The sequence below is a fragment of the Salmo salar genome, chromosome 10, assembly GCF_965601325.2.
Source record: "Salmo salar chromosome 10, fSalSal1, whole genome shotgun sequence".
Taxonomy (NCBI): Eukaryota; Metazoa; Chordata; class Actinopteri; order Salmoniformes; family Salmonidae; genus Salmo; species Salmo salar.
This window is the reverse complement of record NC_138300.1, coordinates 111,756,993-111,777,457: the sequence shown is the minus strand read 5'-3', so window position 1 is coordinate 111,777,457 and position 20,465 is coordinate 111,756,993. Positions and strand designations below refer to the sequence as shown.

Here is a 20,465-nt window from a genome sequence, read left to right as displayed (position 1 = left end):
AACTGTATTGCAAGCAAAGATTGTTATTTTGGGGGAAATTGAGGTGTTTGATGCACAGGAATTATAAATAATGACTACCATTTATTCATTGCTCATTCAATAGCCAACCATGCTCAAAAGCAAATAGGCTGGTAGCCTGACAGTATGGGTAGGCTACAGTATTGCTGTGCGATAGGAGCACAATATAATAGCCTATTTCATCTCAGAAACACAATCATGTATTGATAAACAAAATATTGAACAACAATTTGTGTGGGCTGTAGGCAACATTTACTTTTAAATTGTTCAATAGACAATCAATCTTGCAGAATGCATGACCAGTGTTTGGTACTCGCTATTGGCAGAATGCATTTTTATTTTTGAGAGTCTCTGCAAAAGATTAAAACATTCTGCCCACACCTCTACAAAAATGTAATCAAATTTGCTATTCAGCTTTCTTTTCTAAAAGGACATGGCCCAGTTCCAACATTTCCAAATCATACAGCTAATGAGGGTGTTTTTGTTAAAAAAATATAATGTAATTTGGTTCTGATTTATCACTGAAAACATGCGTATATGTTGCATGGGACAGTTTGTAGGATTTATCAATCTCCAGGTATGCCAGAATTTAGTAAGAAATGAACGCACAGTTGATAAATAAGGCCCCTGGAGAGCACAGATCCTGACCACGGTGACCAAACAATCCTGTTGGTCCAAGTTTATATATGATGTGATGCAACATCCTTAGTGGGGTGGCATTAGGCTTAAATAGCAAGGACCCCGACATAAATATGACTACTGTAGGTTGTTTGAGAACGACGCAACAGATTGGGACAGAGACTCAAGGCATCTCGAGGTACATAGGAGTCATGGTAAAAAAAAAGGCGTTTTGTGCCCACCTGAAAATAAGGGAGTCACACACTCTAGGAGCTCAGATGTAAATATTTAATATCCATCGTTTGGACAGCCAAGCTGTCTTCATCAGGGTATCATCACACACACTGCGGGATGACTCGTTTATATAGTGTCAAAAGACACACAGGTGTCTGTAATCATGGCCAAGTGTGGCCTAATATCATTGGTTAATTCTCAAATATAAAAATGGCATACAAAGAACAGCATACATGTCACCCTCCCTAGGAGAGGGGGTGATCTTGATCATTTATTGTTAAAACGAGAGGCTGCCTGGATCTTTAACTTAAAGACCCTTGCTCCCTTCGGTCTCAACATAGACTTTGATCTGAAGCCATTCTTGTGATAATTGTGACTTTGCCATTGTAATTGTTTGTAAGCTTGTGTAGTCTAAAATGAATCTATGATCGTATGCTATCCATTTGTTTTTTTGTATGCTGTTCTTCGTATGCCATTTTTATATTTGAGAATTAACCAATGATATTAGGCCACACTTGGCCATGATTACAGACACCTGTGTGTCTTTTGACACTATATAAATGAGTCATCTCGCAGTGTGTGTGATGATACCCTGATGAAGACAGCTTGGCTGTCCAAACGTTGGATATTAAATATTTACATCTGAGCTCCTAGAGTGTGCGGCTCTCCCTTATTTTCAAGTTTTCTACTCCGCTAGCCAGCACCTCGCCTTAATAGGTGTGTGTTTCTTTTTCTTCTAGCTTGTTGTGTGCCCACCTGCCAGCTTCTAGGCTCTCAGCATTGTAAAGCACACAGCTAGTGAATGAGACTAGACGTGATGTAAAAACAAGGATGTGGCCAAGTGAAAGAGTAGCCAGTGTACCTGTCCCAAGGGGCAGTATGATCTGGGAGCAACGTTAGGGTGGTGTGGGGTTGCTTAGCTTCAGATGCAAGGGGTGATACAGTTAGGGGAAAAAGTATTTGATCCCCTGCTGACTTTGTATGTTTGCCCACTGACAAAGAAATGATCAGTCTATAATTTTAATGGTAGGTTTATTTGATCAGTGAGAGACAGAATAACAACAAAAAAATCCAGAAAAATGCATGTCAAAAATGTTATAAAATGATTTGCATTTCAATGAGGGAAATAAGTATTTGACCCCCTCTCAATCAGAAAGATTTCTGGCTCCCAGGTGTCTTTTATACAGGTAACGAGCTGAGATTAGGAGCACACTCTTAAAGGGAGTGCTCCTAATCTCAGCTTGTTACCTGTATAAAAGACACCTGTCCACAGAAGCAATCAATCAATCAGATATCAAACTCTTCACCATGGCCAAGACCAAAGAGCTCTCCAAGGATGTCAGGGACAAGATTGCAGAGCTACACAAGGCTGGAATGGGCTACAAGACCATCGCCAAGCAGCTTGGTGAGAAGGTGACAACAGTTGGTGCGATTATTCGCAAATGGAAGAAACACAAAAGAACTGTCAATCTCCCTCAGCCTGGGGCTCCATGCAAGATCTCACCTCGTGGAGTTGCAATGATCATGAGAACGGTGAGGAATTAGCCCAGAACTACACAGGAGGATCTTGTCAATGATCTCAAGGCAGCTGGGACCATAGTCACCAAGAAAACAATTGGTAACACACTACGCCGTGAAGGACTGAAATCCTGCAGCGCCCGCAAGGTCCCCCTGCTCAAGAAAGCACATATAGATGCCCGTCTGAAGTTTGCCAATGAACATCTGAATGATTCAGAGGACAACTGTGTGAAAGTGTTGTGATCAGATGAGACCAAAATGGAGCTCTTTGGCATCAACTGAACTCGCCGTGTTTGGAGGAGGAATGCTGCCTATGACCCCAAGAACACCATCCCCACCGTCAAACATGGAGGTGGAAACATGCTTTGGGGGTGTTTTTCTGCTAAGGGGACAGGACAACTTCACCGCATCAAAGGGACGATGGACGGGGCCATGTACCGTCAAATCTTGGGTGAGATCCTCCTTCCCTCAGTCAGGGCATTGAAAATGGGTCGTGGATGGATATTCCAGCATGACAATGACCCAAAACGGCCAAGACAACAAAGGAGTGGCTCAAGAAGACCACATTAAGGTCAGGGAGTGGCCTAGCCAGTCTCCAGACCTTAATCCCATAGAAAATCTGTGGCGGGAGCTGAAGGTTCGAGTTGCCAAACGTCAGCCTCGAAACCTTAATGACTTGGAGAAGATCTGCAAAGAGGAGTGGGACAAAATCCCTCCTGAGATGTGTGCAAACCTGGTGGCCAACTACAAGAAACGTCTGACCTCTGATTGCCAACAAGGGTTTTGCCACCAAGTACTAACTCATGTTTTGCAGAGGGGTCAAATACTTATTTCACTCATTAAAATGCAAATAATTTAATAACATTTTTTACATGTGTTTTTCTGGATGTTTTTGTTGTTATTCTGTCTCTCACTGTTCAAATAAACCTACCATTAAAATTATAGACTGATCATTTCTTTGTCAGTGGGCAAACGTACAAAATCAGCAGGGGATCAAATACTTTTTCCCCCTCACTGTACATGAAGGTGTGTGTAGAGATGGGGGGGCTTTATGATAATGTGGTATGGGAATGAAGGCATGTGTAGAGATGGGGGGCAAAGGGGAAACTTTACTAATCGCAAATGTGTTATGGGCATAGTACAGAGCCCTGTGTTACCCCTACGTTAGGAGAGCCTTATCGAGTAGTAAGGATTTGCATCAGGTCGAGTACAGAACCCTTGTGGACGCCCTACTTCAGGAGAGTTGTGTAGAACAGTAGAGATTTGTATTGGGTCGACTAGAGAACCCTTATGGATTTGTAACGGGCCGGCTGAGTACTAAACTCTGTAGGACGTCATACTTTAGGAGAGCTGTGAAGAAGGATTTGTAATGAGTACTGAACCTTGTGGTACCCCCACTACTTCAGGAGAGCTGTGTAGAACAGTAAGAATGTGTAATTAACTGAGGACTTCACTACTTCAGGAGAGCCTTATAAAGCAATAAGGACCTGGATGTGGCCCTCTCCTGCTCCAGGCAGAAGATAAAGTCCCTGAGGTTGACTCGCGTGATCCGCTGACGGAGCTGTTGGCGGGAGGAGGCAGCTGTGGAAGAGCCATCCCCTGAACCCGAAGCAACCTGAGGACAAAGGGACGACATTAAAAAAGTTACATCTACTAGTAAGTGATTTAGGGTTGTTTTAATTGACTTAAAATATCGGTGTTGGCAATGTGTATCAAAACAAGTAGGCCTAAGTAATAGTAATGAAGGCAGGCAGGGAACAAGCGATGCAGTTTTACTAGCTAGAGAAATTTAAATTCAGCTCTCACGGCCCAGGCTTGTGTGTGCATCACCACAGTTTCATACAAGGTGTGGACACAGCCTGAGGGAAACGGTCACACCCTTAGCCTATGGCTCCAAATCGCCGAAAAAGCTTTCGCAAGATTCTACACCACCTAAATACAACACTTTAAAACAGCCAGTGTCAAACAGTGTGGCTTGAATTGATGCATTGTTTTGAATACTCCTGAAATGTCCTAAAGCTTGTTTGAATGGGTGAGGAAATTGTATATGTCTTAGTGAACTCAGTGTCTAACCCAATAACCCTGTGGAGGTGTATGACGAAATAAAGGGTTAGGATTATTTGGAATTAGGGTTGCAAAGGGTCAGAAACTTTCCAGGAAATTTTCCATGGGAAGTTAAGGCTGGGAATTTTGGGAATTTTCCTTAAATACATCAAAAAAGTTAGCTTATAACAGTGAATCTTTTTTGTGGGATACACATAAGGCAATTCTAGGTTTTGTGGCATATTAAACTATTAAACTATTCCTAATTCAATGGAATTGCAACCCTTTTTTTAAAGAATAAATGGGCAAATACTGTATAATCCAGGTGTGCAAAGCTCTTAGAGACTTACCCAAAGACACTCAGCTGTAATCGGTGCCAAAGGTGCTTCTACAAAGTATTGACTCAGGGAATACTTATGTAAATTAGATACTTTTTGTAATTAATTTTCAATGCATTCGCAAAAATTTCTAAAAACATTTTTACTTTATCATTATGGGGTATTGTGTGTAAAATCTATTTCATCCATTTACAATTCAGGCTGTAGCACAACAAAATGTAGAATAAATCAAGGGCTATGAATACTTTCTGAAGGCACTGTATGTAATGGTTGTTTTGTGAGCCAATGGTGGTTCCTATTATATAAATTGAGTGTATATTCTACTTCTCTGTGCTGAGAGCCTGAGGGGAGAGCTGACACTAGAGGATAGGAATGAGGCTCCAGGTCCATACAGGAACACAATCAGAGCATTATACAGCTTAACAGCCTGCAGGCGTGGTTACCTCCTGCACACAAAACACGCACACACCCTATGCCCAAGGGTGTGTACTCCATACTGGCACAACGAACGCCCCCAACGTTACACACCCAGTGGAGTCTCCAACGAGACGCTACAATCACCCACTGCAATCAAGCATGATGGATAGCACGAGATCACTGCTCTTCTGACTAAAATCGGTCAAAGATCCTCTTGTGATATAACTGTGACCGGTCTGATCAGGGAACTCCCTTTCACACGGGAAGTTGGAGCACATTGAAGTGAATAGGAAATTCAGCAAGTCTTGGAGGGCAGTGGAAGTTGATAAACTATTGATAAAACCAACGCGTTTTGGCTCTTAGCTTTCATCAGGGTTTTTTGGAAAACATGGCAAATAATTGTTCATCTTGTTGTCTTCTCGTCGCTGAACTGCCTTCTTTGTAACTACTCTGCCCTGAGGTTGGAGCCCCATGCAGCCCCAGCAGGCCCCTTAGCTCCCATCTGCAGGCGTGATCAGGGTTGAGATATAGACACATCAGCCTGGCACGAGCCCTACAGGCCGTTTGGGTATGTATGAGGAACGGCATTTCTAACTCATTAGCTACAGTAGAAAAATAAACAGCCCATAAGGGACTACCTTGTTGACTTCCTAACTATTAACTAACTGACTGACTGACTGTAGTCCAACATACCCATATTACAAACTAGCTAGCAACAAATGCAGCTCACCGATTTGAAAGACTAGCCAACTTCCTGACTAGCTCACCGACTGGCTAACCTATCAACTGGTTGACTGACTAGCTTGCTAGATGTACATTTGGCTTAGCAATTCCCCATCCCTTTCACGCTGAGGCATCTGTCAAAGTTCATGATTACACCCTCCCCTTCCCTACAATGTTCCCTCGCTTGCATTCCCTCCCTCTCCTAATCCGTGGCTCTCACCCCGCACAGAGCCCCCTTTGTCTGGGATCGCTGTGGGGATACCTCTGGGCTGGATGTGGGTGGGGGTGGAAGGTGGTGTGACTGAGGCACCCATACTGCAGCCGCCCCGGGCTGTGTTCCCCCCTCAGGCTTATTTCTGCAGAGCTGAAATCTATGGCTCCCCTGAGGGGGTGAGAGGAGGGGGGGCTTGGAGGGGGTAGAGCGGTGCAGACACCCACAACAAGCCTAGAGGCCCACGCTGACCCCCTTCACTCAACTCTGGTCACATTCACACTGCTGGATAGAGAGGGAGGGGGGGGGGGGGGGGGGTGTACTGATGACAGAGTAGAGTGGACAAAGCTATCCCCACTTAAAAAACGATCATGTTTTCTTAAAATGTGATGGAAAGTCAGGTGGTGAAAGTCATTGGGGAATGAGGATATCTGTCAACTTTGAATATCCTATTTGTGTGTTTCTATTCTTACTGCTACATTTTAGCACCCTTACCTCTGTGCCCGATGTGGAGCCCCCTGGCGAGTCCATCTTGCGTTTCTTACGGGGCCCGATGGCAGCCAGGGCAGTGAGGTTGGCTTCACGCTGTCGGATCTGGGCCTGCTCTGCCTGCTGCATCTGAAAGGGGAAAGGGAGAGAGAGAGCCACAGACATGTATAGTTTCCTGTCTGATTTACACCCTGAACAGGATCTATCATTGGTAGCATAAAAGCTGGAATGGAGAAAGTTACAGCGCCAAGAAGGTGCCGTATAATGAGCCCTGAAAAGACCTACAGTTCAACAATCTAATAGGCCTACATATAGAGCTGCATATTATCAGACTATTATTATCTGCCATGAATACAAATACTTCTGCAGCAGTCCTACAAACTGCTAGGGTAAAACAGCAGCCCGCTCCAAAGGAGGAGACTGGGGGGAGAAGAGAAGAGGGGGAAAGAAGTGTTGAGGAGACTAACCAATAGGAGACTAACCAATAGGAGACTAACCATTAGGAGACTAACCAATAGGAGACATAATTCAAGGCAACGTTGACATCCTCATTAAGACACTGTAATGCTAATTGAAAGAGGTGCTGCACATGGTACGCACACACACACCCTGGTGACGAAGTACAGTGACCTGTGACCTGACCCTGGAGGTCAAGATGAAGCAGAGGCCAACAGCCTGAAGCAGGCTAGCGTGTGTGTGAAAGGAACATTGTATCTTCAGGCATTATGAGGTCACAAGGCAGAGAGTGGGGCTCTGTAGGTCTAGCCAAGGTTGCTTCAGGTCAGGTCCTTGCCTGCCTGTCTGTCTGCCTGCCTGTCTGTCTGTCTGCCTGCTTGATGAAGTGGTAAAGGCACTTCATCACACTTTCTGAAACTAGTCTATCACACAGGCCAGAGGCCTGGAGGGCCCAAGGACTGATGGTTCTTTCTACCTGTTAGTAGTATTGATTTATTCATGTCACAGATTTGTTTTATTTCACCTTTATTTAACCAGGTAAGCTAGTTGAGAACAAGTTGTCATTTATAACTGTGACCTTGCCAAGATAAAGCAAAGCAGTGCGACACAAACAACAACACAGAGTTACAAGTGGAATAAACAAGTGTACAGTCAATACGATTGATTGGACAGGGAGTCCATTCACCTGATGTCCAAGGTCTGAATTAATCCCCAATTAGAAAGAGATAATAAAAACCAGAGGTGTTTTGGTTTTTGGCCCACTAGGCGTTAAACCAGGGGTGGCCAACCCTCCTCCTGGGGAGCGACTGGGCTTGTGCATCTTTGTTCCAGCCCAGCACAAACACAAATGATTCAGCAAAACAAATACTGATTAGGCAACTTTTACAATGCACTATAATGTTCAGAATGATTGAACATGTCCTGACCTGGGCTCCCCTGTCCAGATCTTTATGGATAATGCTCTCTGACCTCAGTACCCACTCTGGCTGGTAGTGGCGAGGCACTGTCCAGACAGACAGTGTAGCCCAAGGCAGAGCTATAATACGGGGAGAGCTAGCTTCAAATAGTGGCATGGTTGGGAAGGTAGCAGAACTATATGGACTATATGGAGAATTTGTGTATTTTGGTAGGAAGTTCTTACATACCAGTCTGTAGCTGACAATGGACTACATCGTTTTTTTATATTGTACATGGACATTAATAATATGTCAATTGCTTTAAAAAAAAATGAAGCAATTACCTCCTTAGCTTTCGCCTTCAACCGAGCTTGTTCTGGGTCCTCCTGTCTGGCGCGACTCTATAGAGTAGAGAGAGAGACAGGTTAGAGAGACAAAAAGGTACATGCTCTGTTACGAGAGAGATATCGGGGCGATAGCTTAAGACAATGTTATAGTCAGAAACCAGTGCTTATTATAGCATTTACAGTGCATTTCGGAAAGTATTCAGACCCTTGACTTTTTCCACATTTTATGTTACAGCCTTATTCTAAAATTGATACAATTATTTTTTCCCTCAAATCTACACACATACACAACCCCATAATGACAAAGCAAAAAAAATAACAACAATTGCAAATGTATTAAAAATGAAACATTGATATTGACATAAGTATTCAGACCCTTTACTCAGTACTTTGTTGAAGCACCTTTGGCAGCGATTACAGCCTTGAGTCTTCTTGGGTATGACACTACAAGCTTGGCACTCCTGTATTTGGGGAGTTTCTCCCATTCTTCTCTGCAGATTCTCTCAAGCTCTGTCAGGTTGGATGGGGAGCGTTGCTGCACAGCTATTTTCAGGTCTCTCCAGAGAAGTTCGATCGGGTTCAAGTTCGTGATCTGGCTTGGCCACTCAAGGACATTCAGAGACATGTCTGAAAGCCACTCCTGCGTTATCTTGGCTGTGTGCTTAGGGTCGTTGTCCTGTTGGCAGGTGAACCTTTGTTTCAGTTTGAAGTCCTGAGTGCTCTGGAGCAGGTTTTCATCAAGGATCTCTCTGTATTTTGCTCTGCTCATCTTTCCCTCGATCCTGACTAGTCTCCCATTCCCTGCCACTGAAAAACATCCCCACGGCATGATGCTGCCACCATGGATGGTGCCAGGTTTCCTCCAGACTTGACGCTTGGCATTCAGGCCAAAGAGTTTAATCTTGGTTTTGTCAGATCAGAGAATCTTGTTTCTCATAGTCTGAGGGTCTTTAGGTGCCTTTTACTGCAGGCTGTCATGTGCCTTCTACTGAGGAGTGGCTTCCGTCTGGCCACTCTACCATAAAGGCCTGATTGGTGGAGTGCTGCAGAGATGGTTGTCCTTCTGAAAGGTTCTCCCATCTCCACAGAGGAACTCTGGAGCTCTGTCAGAGTGACCATCGGGTTCTTGGTCACCTCCCTGATCCTATCCCTTCTCCTCCGATTGCTCCAGTTGGCCGGGCAGCCAGCTCTAGGAAGAGTCTTGGTGGTTCCAAACTTCTTCCATTTAAGAATTATGGAGGCCACTGTTCTTGGAGACCTTCAATACTGCAGAAATGTTTTGTGCCTCGAGACAATCCTATTCCGGAGCTCTACGGACAATTCCTTCTACCCGATGGCCTGGTTTTTCCGTATATAGACAGATGTGTGCTCTTCCAAATCATATCCAATCAATTGAATTTACCACAGGTGGACTCCAATCAAGCTGTAGAAACATGTTAAGGATGATCAATGGAAACAGGATGCACCTGAGCTCAATTTCAAATCTCATAGCAAAGGGTCTGTAAACGTATGTAAATAAGGTATTTTCTGGTTTTTATTTTTAATACACTTGCAAAAATGTCTAAAAACCTGTTTTCGCTTTGTCATTATGGGGTGCTGTCTGTACATTTATGAGGATTAAATATATCTATATATTTTTTTATACATTTTAGAATATGGCTGTAACATAATAAAATGTGAAAAAAAGTGAAGAGGTCTGAATACTTTCCGAATGTAATGTGTTTAAAAGGCATAGTACATTCAAATCACAAAATGACACATTCGTTTCCTCACACTGTAAGCAGTCTATGGATAAGGCATGAGACAAATTCATGCTTTGGTTTAGTTTCCAGGGCACCGTTTCCACATGCTAACGTTTTAGCACGTGTCACAAATCCCATTCAAGTCATGGGACCAATATAATTTATTGCGCGTCATGTCCAAAATCATCTATAAGTGACTTTGTTGAGCTTCACAATTGATTTTAGATACTTCGGAATGATTTGGACATGCTTGAAAATTGCTCATAATATTGGTCCCATGGGATTTGTGCCACAAATGCAAAAATGTTATCATGTGGAAACAGTTCCAGGGAAAATAAATCAAGTTTAGTTTCCCTGTGGAAACTAAACCAAAGCATTGCTGTCATACCGTGTGCATAGACTGATTACAGTGTAAGGAAACCAATATGTAATATTGTAATTTGGGTGAACTATCCCTTTAACCACAAGATACATCCAGCCTGAATGAACAACAACTCATAATAGTAACTATAATATAACCATAGTGATCCTATTCAATTACTAAATGTCATAAACCCTCAAAGTTCCAGAATCATAATATCAGCCATTTTGGTCAGGGAGACATCCAAACCAGCCTAATTGGAATGATCGGCAGCAGAGGCGTAGGTAATGTATTTCCTGCTTTTACTTATGGAGGAAAATAAAAGTAAGGCATGTGATATATCAGAAAGTGTAATAGAATTATTTACAACATAAAACATTGTCAACATATACAGTTCATGCAGGTTTTATACCAATTTTCTATATAAATATCCTCTAAAATATATGTAAACAGTCCATCAATGTCTACATTTTTTGGTTTTCTTGGGAAGCTGCGAGTGTTATTATCAGTACTTGTTGCATTTACAACTTGTCTAAGTCCCATCATCAACAGATTTCAGCCAGTGTATGGCTGTGGATGTTGTATGGAACGTTGGCCTATTGGCAGTTAAATTGAAAAATTATTGGAATCATTCCACTAAAACTGGCTGGCTACACTCTTAGAAAAAAGGGTTCTTCGGCTGTTCCCATAGCAGAATCCTTTTTGGTTCCAGTCAGTATCCTTTTGTGTTCCATGTAGAATCCTGTAGAAAGGGTTCTACCTGGAACCCAAAAGGGTTCTTCAAAAGGTTCTCCTATGGGGACAGCCTTTAAGGTTCTAGATAGCTAATTACTCTTAGGAAAAATAGTGCTAACAAACATACTGTGCATATAATCTTCAGATTTGAGTGTGAGTGTGTGTACGCCCCAGTGAAGGTGGGCTCTGTTCAAACTCCACTAATTACCTCTTTCAGGTGTCACATCCTTCCCATCGGGTGGACACACACAAATGCACGCACACACAAGATCAAGTGTACACACACACACACACTTTTGTTGCTCAACTCAAAATAGTGCAGCTATTAACGGGCACTTCGAGTTCAACTTGTAATTTGGGGTAATGCAGTAAAGTGGTAATGACCTAGAGCCAGTGTGCATGTAGTCAGGTGGTGGTCTGTCTCTACTGAACTCTACTCTGTTCTGTAGGTACCTTGGCAGCCTTGAGTAGGACCTCTCTCTCCTGTTCGTCCTTCCTCTGTTTCTCCATCCTTTCCAGCTGCTCAAAAAAGCGGAGCTGGGCCCTGACGTCTGTCGACGGCTCATACCATTCCTCATCCTGCAGAGAGAAGGAAGGGACAGGAGAGAGGGGAGAGTGAAAGCGAGAGGGGAGAGAGGGAGAGAAAGCGAGAGGGGAGAGAAAGCGAGAGGGGAGAGAGGGACAGAAAGCGAGAGGGTAGAGAGGGACAGAAAGCGAGAAGGGAGAGAAAGTGAGAGAAAGCGAGAGGGGAGAGAGGGAGAGAAAGCGAGAGGGGAGAGAAAGCGAGAGGGGAGAGAGGGAGAGAAAGCGAGAGGGGAGAGAAAGCGAGAGAAAGCGAGAGGGGAGAGAGGGAGAGAAAGCGAGAGGGGAGAGAAAGCGAGAGGGGAGAGAGGGAGAGAAAGTGAGAGGGGAGAGAGGGAGAGAAAGCGAGAGGGGAGAGAGGGAGAGAAAGCGAGAAGGGAGAGAAAGCGAGAGGGGAGAGAGGGAGAGAAAGCGAGAGGGGAGAGAAAGCGAGAGGGGAGAGAGGGAGAGAAAGTGAGAGGGGAGAGAGGGAGAGAAAGCGAGAAGGGAGAGAAAGCGAGAGAAAGCGAGAGGGGAGAGAGGGAGAGAAAGCGAGAGGGGAGAGAAAGTGAGAGGGGAGAGAGGGAGAGAAAGTGAGAGGGGAGAGAGGGAGAGAAAGCGAGAGGGGAGAGAGGGAGAGAAAGCGAGAAGGGAGAGAAAGCGAGAGGGGAGAGTGAAAGTGAGAGGGGAGAGAGGGAGAGAAAGCGAGAGGGGAGAGAGGGACAGAAAGCGAGAAGGGAGAGAAAGCGAGAGAAAGCGAGAGGGGAGAGAGGGAGAGAAAGCGAGAGGGGAGAGAAAGCGAGAGGGGAGAGAGGGAGAGAAAGTGAGAGGGGAGAGAGGGAGAGAAAGCGAGAAGGGAGAGAAAGCGAGAGGGGAGAGAGGGAGAGAAAGCGAGAGGGGAGAAAGCGAGAGGGGGGAGGAAGAGTGAAAGAGAGTGAAAGAGAGGGAGAGTGAAAGAGAGGGGAGAGAGGGAGAGTGAAAGAGAGGGGAGAGAGGGAGAGTGAAAGAGAGGGAGAGTGAAAGAGAGGGGAGAGAGGGAGAGTGAAAGAGAGGGAGAGTGAAAGAGAGGGGAGAGAGGGAGTGAAAGAGAGGGAGAGTGAAAGAGAGGGAGAGTGAAAGAGAGGGGAGAGAGGGAGAGTGAAAGAGAGGGGAGAGAGGGAGAGTGAAAGAGAGGGAGAGTGAAAGAGAGGGGAGAGAGGGAGAGTGAAAGAGAGGGAGAGTGAAAGAGAGGGGAGAGAGGGAGAGTGAAAGAGAGGGGAGAGAGGGAGAGTGAAAGGGAGGGAGAGTGAAAGAGAGGGGAGAGAGGGAGAGTGAAAGAGAGGGAGAGTGAAAGAGAGGGAGAGTGAAAGAGAGGGGAGAGAGGGAGAGTGAAAGAGAGGGAGAGTGAAAGAGAGGGGAGAGAGGGAGAGTGAAAGAGAGGGAGAGTGAAAGAGAGGGGAGAGAGGGAGAGTGAAAGAGAGGGGAGAGAGGGAGAGTGAAAGAGAGGGAGAGTGAAAGAGAGGGGAGAGAGGGAGAGTGAAAGAGAGGGGAGAGTGAAAGAGAGGGGAGAGTGAAAGAGAGGGGAGAGAGGGAGAGTGAAAGAGAGGGAGAGTGAAAGAGAGGGAGAGTGAAAGAGGGGAGAGAGGGAGAGGGAGAGTGAAAGAGAGGGAGAGTGAAAGAGAGGGAGAGTGAAAGAGTGGGAGAGTGAAAGAGTGGGAGAGTGAAAGAGAGGGAGAGTGAAAGAGAGGGAGAGTGAAAGAGAGGGAGAGTGAAAGAGAGGAGAGAGGGAGAGTGAAAGAGAGGGAGAGTGAAAGAGAGGGAGAGTGAAAGAGAGGAGAGTGAAAGAGAGGAGAGAGGGAGAGTGAAAGAGAGGGAGAGTGAAAGAGAGGGAGAGTGAAAGAGAGGGAGAGTGAAAGAGAGGGAGAGTGAAAGAGAGGGAGAGTGAAAGAGAGGAGAGAGGGAGAGTGAAAGAGAGGAGAGAGGGAGAGTGAAAGAGAGGGAGAGTGAAAGAGAGTGAGAGAGGGGAGAGAGGGAGAGTGAAAGAGAGGGGAGAGTGAAAGACAGAAGAGACAGGAACAATGGTGCTTATGTAGTTTGTGTACTGCTCATGTTGTTGTTCATACGTTATGCGTGTTATTCATGTACGCTTTATGTACTTCTGTTCATGACAACCCCTACTCTCCCTGCTCTTACCTTGCCCCCGTCGGTGCGGTGCTGGGCAATAGTGGACACTTTCTCCAGCATGGATCTCAGCCTGGCCTGGGTAGCATGGGAGATGTAGTTCACTGTCTCAGCTGGGACCTCGGTCACCCCAAACCTCTTGGCTGAGAGAAAAGACAGCAGCTGGGGTTAAAGGCACACTATATTGGGACAGCCAATCAGTGCCATTATCTGGGGTGGAATGGCAAGGTGTGGCCAGTCATTTATTGATGATCAACAGACATCAGGGCCGAGCTCCACTACTTTCAGCAGCTTGTGTCTTACACCAGTCATTTCCTTTCAAATCCATGAAGGTGAACAAGTGCCTCTCATCTGGTATGACCTACCAGCCTCCATGATGCGTCTGTGTAGCAGACCTGGTGGGAGGAAGGCCTCGTCCTTACAGGAGCGGATCTTGGTGCCCACCAGCTCAGAGTTGGTGGCCATGATGCGGGCGTTTTCCTCGTTCAGGTTTACCCCCGCCATGGACGCCACGTCATTGATGTCATCGTCATCTCTAAAGACATACAGTACACACAGATCAGGGTGTGCCCCAGAAGATCATAGAATTGGCCAGATAACGTTGATAATATGTTGGTTCATTAAAGAAAGCTAAATAACATGAATATGGGTTGATGGTTGCCTAGTCAATTACACCATGTAGATTTCAAGTCAATTTCTCAGAGGATATGAAGTTATTTACACTGATCAGGGACGGGACTTTATTTAGCTTTAGTATGTTTCTACTCTACCGTTGGGCCAAACTTTGTGAAATACTGCCATCCTGTGGTTGATCGGTTTACATACATCATGATGGAAAGGTTTTAAAGTATCTTAGGGGGCTTTCACCCCCCGAATTAGTTTGGAGTGGATGTCTAACTCTGGTGTGTTAACCCCCTTAGTTTGGTTCATTGGGAGCGTTCAACAACACACTGTGGTTCTCTAAAAAAGGATGCTCTCAATCCGATTCAATTCATACTGTGGTGCGGTACGCTGCAGTTGAGAACAGTCTGGACCAAACACAGGAAAATAACCAGTCGTGCATTATTATTGGTTGTTTGACTGAGAACATTTGATAAATACATGCAGCATCATAACTTGATATCTCTGAAACATTCTGTGAGTAGCAGCGCATTTATAATCGCTTCCGGTGCAGATTAGGGGAGATGGGGTCTATACCAGGGATATAGTCAACTGAATATAGTCTATTCCCATTGCAGTTACAGCAGCTATTGCGCTGTTTCCTCACGCATGTTGTTGGAAGTCCAAAGCGAAAGAAATATGAACATTGGGACACACAAGTGATGCTTCATGAAAATCATATAGATTTTTGTTTGTTTGACATTTGACGATGTAAAACCAACCTGATCAAATGAAAAAAATACAATGCAACAAATAATTGAACTCTGAATTGAACTATAGCTCAAAACTGTGTGAGTAAACGCCGTTAGCCCAACAATGCCAAGAGCCTTGAATAGGTTTACATGGTGTCAGATACCCACAGTGAGCCTATAGTTTTCCTCTGCCAACCAGGCTATTACATTGACATGTTAGTCATTTAGCAGACGCTCCTATCCAGAACAAGTTACAGGAGCACATAGGGTTAAGTGCCTTGATCAAGGGCACATCGACAGACTAGGTAAACAGTCTGCTCAGGGATTCGAACCAGGGACCTTTCGGTTACTGGCTCTTAATCGCTAGGCTACCTGCTACCCTATTACGTACCTGAACGTCCCACCTCCAGGCTCATTCAGCTTCTTCTGATTGGCAGAGGCCTGGGCACCAATGCCCACAGGACTTCTGCCCGGGATAATAGCGGGTCCTCTTGTAACTACGCCTGACAAATTAACAAGACATATCATTACAAGCTGTTCAATAGCATGGTGAGTAAATAGGCCTCTGTGCAGTGCTCTTAACCAGGGGTAAACTCAGGTCCTGGGGCATCCCCTGCTGGTACATTGTGTTAGAGCCCAACACCATCACACCTGAGAGCCCTAGTAACAATGCAGGCCTTGAGTAGTTGAATCATGTGGGGAAAACGAGTGCCATTCACCAATAACAAAAACATAGATGGAGAGCACTGGGATGTCATATTGAGCTTGTATGGACAAGATATGTCTGCATAAGGGAAGACAGAGGATGCTATGCAGTACTAGTACCTTGCGGTCGTATGGTCTGAGTGATGACCATGGGCATGCGGGTCTGGACCCCCTGGACCCCTGGTCTTCTCACACCCTGGAAGAGAGAAGGGGAAGAGAGGAGCTATAAGAACATGAAGACAGAAAATGGAACTCACAGTAGTTGAGCGAAGCGGCACATAACAGACAGAACACAACACAATGAATATAAAAGACAACATAGAATGGCCTCAAGTGTGTGTGTGCATGTGTGCTTCTATGCCAATTATAGAGACATAACATAGAACGGCCTTAAATCAATTACACTAGCCCCATCATAGAGAGAACCATTAGAAACTGCAGAGCTTCTCTCCAATGTCTAAGTCCCAGAGGGTCGTACCAGGGCAGTGGTAGGTGTCCTGACGATGCCCGTGGCGGGGCTGATGGTGGTGGGGAGCCGGGGCCTGATGGTGGAGGTGGAGGGGACGGCCAGGGCAGAAGCGGAGGTGGAGGCCAGAAGAGACTGCTGGTTGTTGAGAAGGGACAGCCGCAGAGCAGGGAGGCTTTTCTGTACAGAGGGAAACACATCCGGGTTACATGGATAATGTCGTCAACAGTTGACTGTCTATATTTTGTATAATTATGCAACAGGTCTGCTATGAAAGTTAATGTAAAGTGTTACATAAAGTTTATCTTATACCTGTGCAGTAACACTAATTACCCTAGTAACCTCATTGTAATAACTTGTTCCATAGTACTTTAGTAATTGCATTTCAATTGCATAAAGCATTTCAATTGCAATAAGCTAATTAAAGGGCAGGAATGCTGGGGGCTGAGGGTTAAGGGTTACAAACAAACCTTGAGGAAGGGGATGAGGTACGGCTGTGGAGAGGATTTCAGCTCAGCCTGCAGACTCGTGGTGAATTCCTCAGGCTCGATTTTAGCATCCTAATCAAAGACAGGGGACCGTTAAAAATAATTTTAAAATGAAATGTCATGGACCTTTTCACTCTGCTGACAATAGAACTACAAAACAAAGCATAAAAACACTTTCAAATAACTTTCATTTCTAAACATGAATAAGTCATTCATAAGGCATTTGTTAATGATACAAGGACTAGGTCATCTAGTCATTACAGTTTCCAACTATAGTAGTCCTCTATAGGAGTCTTGACTCACCAGTAGATCCTGCACCAGGGTCTTGACGTTCTTAGATGTGTCAGGGGAGGGGGAGTTGTGGGACGCCAGCTTGATCAGGGTGGACAGGAAGTTCTTGCACTTCTTCACATTCTCTTGCATTTCCTGTAAGAGAGGAGAATGGGTCATTCAGGATGATTACTTTCCATTCAAATGTGCTTCTCATGTCACCACCACCTCTGGTATTATAACATTTTATTAAATCAAACTTTATTTTTAAGAGGATTTAAAATCACAACACACTTCACAGTAAACAACACTTTCCCCAAGGAGGATATTAGCCAAGAAAAAAGGTGGTAAACCCTGCAATGTTCAGGTCTAGCAAAGTGTCAGAAGCAAAGTACCCCTGTTGACAAAAACAAGTAACACAATTGACAAACCTGGGAGACTGTTGCAATAGGGGTTCCAGAGGCACTGGCTGCTGCAGTGTTCAGGGTGATAGTGGGCCGTACAGCACCAGGCTTGACCAGGGCCTGGCCCCCTGTGATCACAGACTGGGCCTTCTGAGGGGTGGTCATTTTCACTGACACAGACGCACCCGCAGGTGCCACGGTTATGGCCTTCTGGAGAGAATGACAACAGGCATAAATGACTACAACTTTATACAGTAGTGGAAACAACACAACCGTTAACACAACACAGCTCAGTTGAGAGACTAAACAACCACTATTACAACATGACATAAATGAAACAACGAAAATAACATCCAAATAAAAACAGGGCTGAAAAATATGTCAAATGTATTTCATACAAATAAATGTACAATCTACTAAGAGGATGTAGTAAGTAGCTACTATAATTAGGTGTGTTCTCTGACATAAGGCGTAGATTGGAGACATGAAGTGCACACCTGTATAGCAGGGCTAGAGGAAGAGGGGGACTGGGCCATTCTTGCCTGGAAAGGGGACGCCAGACGGACAGCCTGGGGCGTACCAGGGGCCTGCAGAGAACAGGGGGAGCATGGGGCCAGAGGGACATTGGATGAAAAAAAGCAGTCATTACGGATATTAGTACCGGGATACATGGTCAACTTGTTGTGACTTCCTAAAAGTGAAATCACACTGGCGCAACACTAGAGGGGAATAGGGTGAAGAGGAAGAAACAGCGGGACACCCCTACAACATCCGGGTAGACCTTCAGTTGAGACAGGGGGCAGTAAATGCCTCTCACGAATGGGACTCTACAGCCGCAGCAGACGCTGCACCAAGACCCGACTACTAACCACAGGCACAATAATCTATGGTCTCATGACAAGCTCTTCTACAATCATGTACAACATCATCTCCCAGAATATTCCTGACCTGAGCAGCATCGATCTTATGCCAAACCCACAAACAAACAGCATGACTGTCCTTGGTCCAATCAAGAGGATTGTGGATGTGGACACTACATGGCAGACACACACCATTCAGATAGACAAAGACGTTTAATATGATAGAATCCATTCCAGCCCGCTCCAGACAACTTTATGCTGATTTCCCCATACAGTACCTGGCTGGGAGTGCTAACTCTGATGTTGGCCCCAGCGGTGGGGATTCCAGGCTGGGGGGAGATGTTGGAGACAGCAGCCTGGCCTTGTTGGGTCTTAGCCTGGGCCTGGGCTAGAACCTGCTGAGTCACCATCACTAGCTGGCCCGTGTCCGTACGCACCAGCACCATGCCTGAGGGAGAAAGACACTCAGGTCACACATCTTTTTCAATATGTCATTTTAAAAATGGTCTACTTTTTTGTTGCTCTTTTGCGGGGTTTTGGCCTAAGCAAAAGTGAATAGCACACTAGGCTATAGGCTACGGACTATATGAATATGATTAATTGAATGACTAATGGATCAAAACATTCCAGGGTGTCAGATCCTAGTTTCAAAAGGTTCTACAACATCAGTAGGGTTCCTTACCGGGTGGTATGGTAAATCCAGGGGGTAACTGAATGGTGGTCTTTTGTGGTGGTCTGACGGCCAGCTGTGGTGCAGCAGTCCTCGTGGTACTTGCTAACAGCCCAGGTCTCTGCTGCTGTACGGGGGTAGCCATCACCGGCGTACCGGGGGGCCTCACGATGGTCACTGTGGGCTGACCAACTCCATTAACAGTTGGTTTCACCCCAGTTGTGAGAGTGGGACTCGCCACACTCTGTGCCTGGCTTATTGGTGAGTTAACAACAACAGGAGGGGGAGACCCTCCGAGAATTATTGATTGGCCAGCAGAGACTGGCTGGTTGGGTGCCACCATTTTAGTGTGCATGAGAGTGTTGCTGTGGTTCATGACCTGAGAGGTGGTGGCCCCTAGGGAACCTGCACCCTGTGTGACCACTGCAGAAACCTTGGGGTCTATTACTCCATTCTGTGAGGCAATGGCCATGGGGCTGGGCTGTCTTTGCAATGCAATAGTGGGAGTAGTAGCCACTGCAGATTGTTGAGGTCCAGTAAAGTTTGGCAGAGAAGGAGGTTGTGAAGTCATGGACACAATGATATTGGAATTGCCCGCACTGACAGTACTTACAACAGTGCTGCTGCCTGACCCGACTTGAGAAGCTGCTGGCGAGTTGACCAACTTCACAGCTCCAGTGTTACCGTTAAAACTCTGTGAACCAGGTGAAGCAGTCCTGATAGTTGTTGTTGTTGTTGTGATGTTTGGATTGGGAACAGTCACCACCGATGTGCCAGCAGGACCCAAAACAGTCCCTCTGTTGAAGCTAGTCGACTGAGCAGGCAAAGTTACCGATCCTGGTGGTGCGGTGGAAATGGTTTGAGATGCGGCTCCATATGTTTGTAGATTGGTACCAGCGTTTAAAACACCCCCAGTAGCGATGGAAGAGGTAGAAGCGCTGATAATCTTATTGGACATCGCCTGATTCGCGATGGGTTCCGCGTTTAACGCCGCTTTTGGGTGTCCTTGTTGTGGCGGCTCCAGAGACCCCGCTTGATCACGCAGTTTCCCTGAGAACTGGCTAACAGCGCCCGTAGTTCCTTCTCGCTTGATATTAGAATATGTGGCGGGCGAAGTCTTTTGGCTGACAAGTTGCGATTCCAAAGAGCCCACTAAGTCGCTTACAGCTTTTTCGTCTACCTCATTGAAGAGCATGTCCTCCAGTGGGTCGGAGGCTCCCGCCATCTTTGATGATAGACCGTTGTGCAAATCGTAATTTAGAATGTACGCATGCGCGTGGGTTTCAAACGTAGAAATAGAATTTCAAGAAAGGACCCCCAAACTACGTTTATGAAGATTTGCGCTGCCTATTGCACCTCAACGTTTTTCATTCTACATGACAC

At 45.5% G+C, this 20,465-nt stretch overlaps 1 protein-coding gene across 2 annotated transcripts; it reads right to left on the bottom strand.

Moving 5' to 3' along the window:
• Window positions 1-1,454: 1,454 nt before the first annotated feature.
• Window positions 1,455-20,349, bottom strand: LOC106561532 (transcription initiation factor TFIID subunit 4). 2 transcript variants are annotated; one of them, XM_014125592.3, is made up of 15 exons: window positions 19,095-20,349; window positions 18,691-18,860; window positions 18,050-18,139; window positions 17,580-17,762; window positions 17,182-17,304; window positions 16,861-16,950; window positions 16,403-16,570; window positions 16,045-16,120; window positions 15,611-15,722; window positions 14,233-14,402; window positions 13,880-14,010; window positions 11,600-11,725; window positions 8,306-8,362; window positions 6,616-6,738; window positions 1,455-4,003 (listed from the first exon to the last, which is right to left on the bottom strand). In XM_014125592.3, exons 1-15 carry the CDS (start codon window positions 20,305-20,307, stop codon window positions 3,842-3,844), a joined length of 2,994 nt encoding a protein of 997 aa, XP_013981067.3. In that variant the 5' UTR covers window positions 20,308-20,349; the 3' UTR covers window positions 1,455-3,841. The 2 variants fall into 2 exon arrangements, with proteins under 2 accessions (XP_013981067.3, XP_013981068.3); XM_014125593.3 differs by having other exon boundaries at window positions 17,580-17,759.
• Window positions 20,350-20,465: the final 116 nt, after the last annotated feature.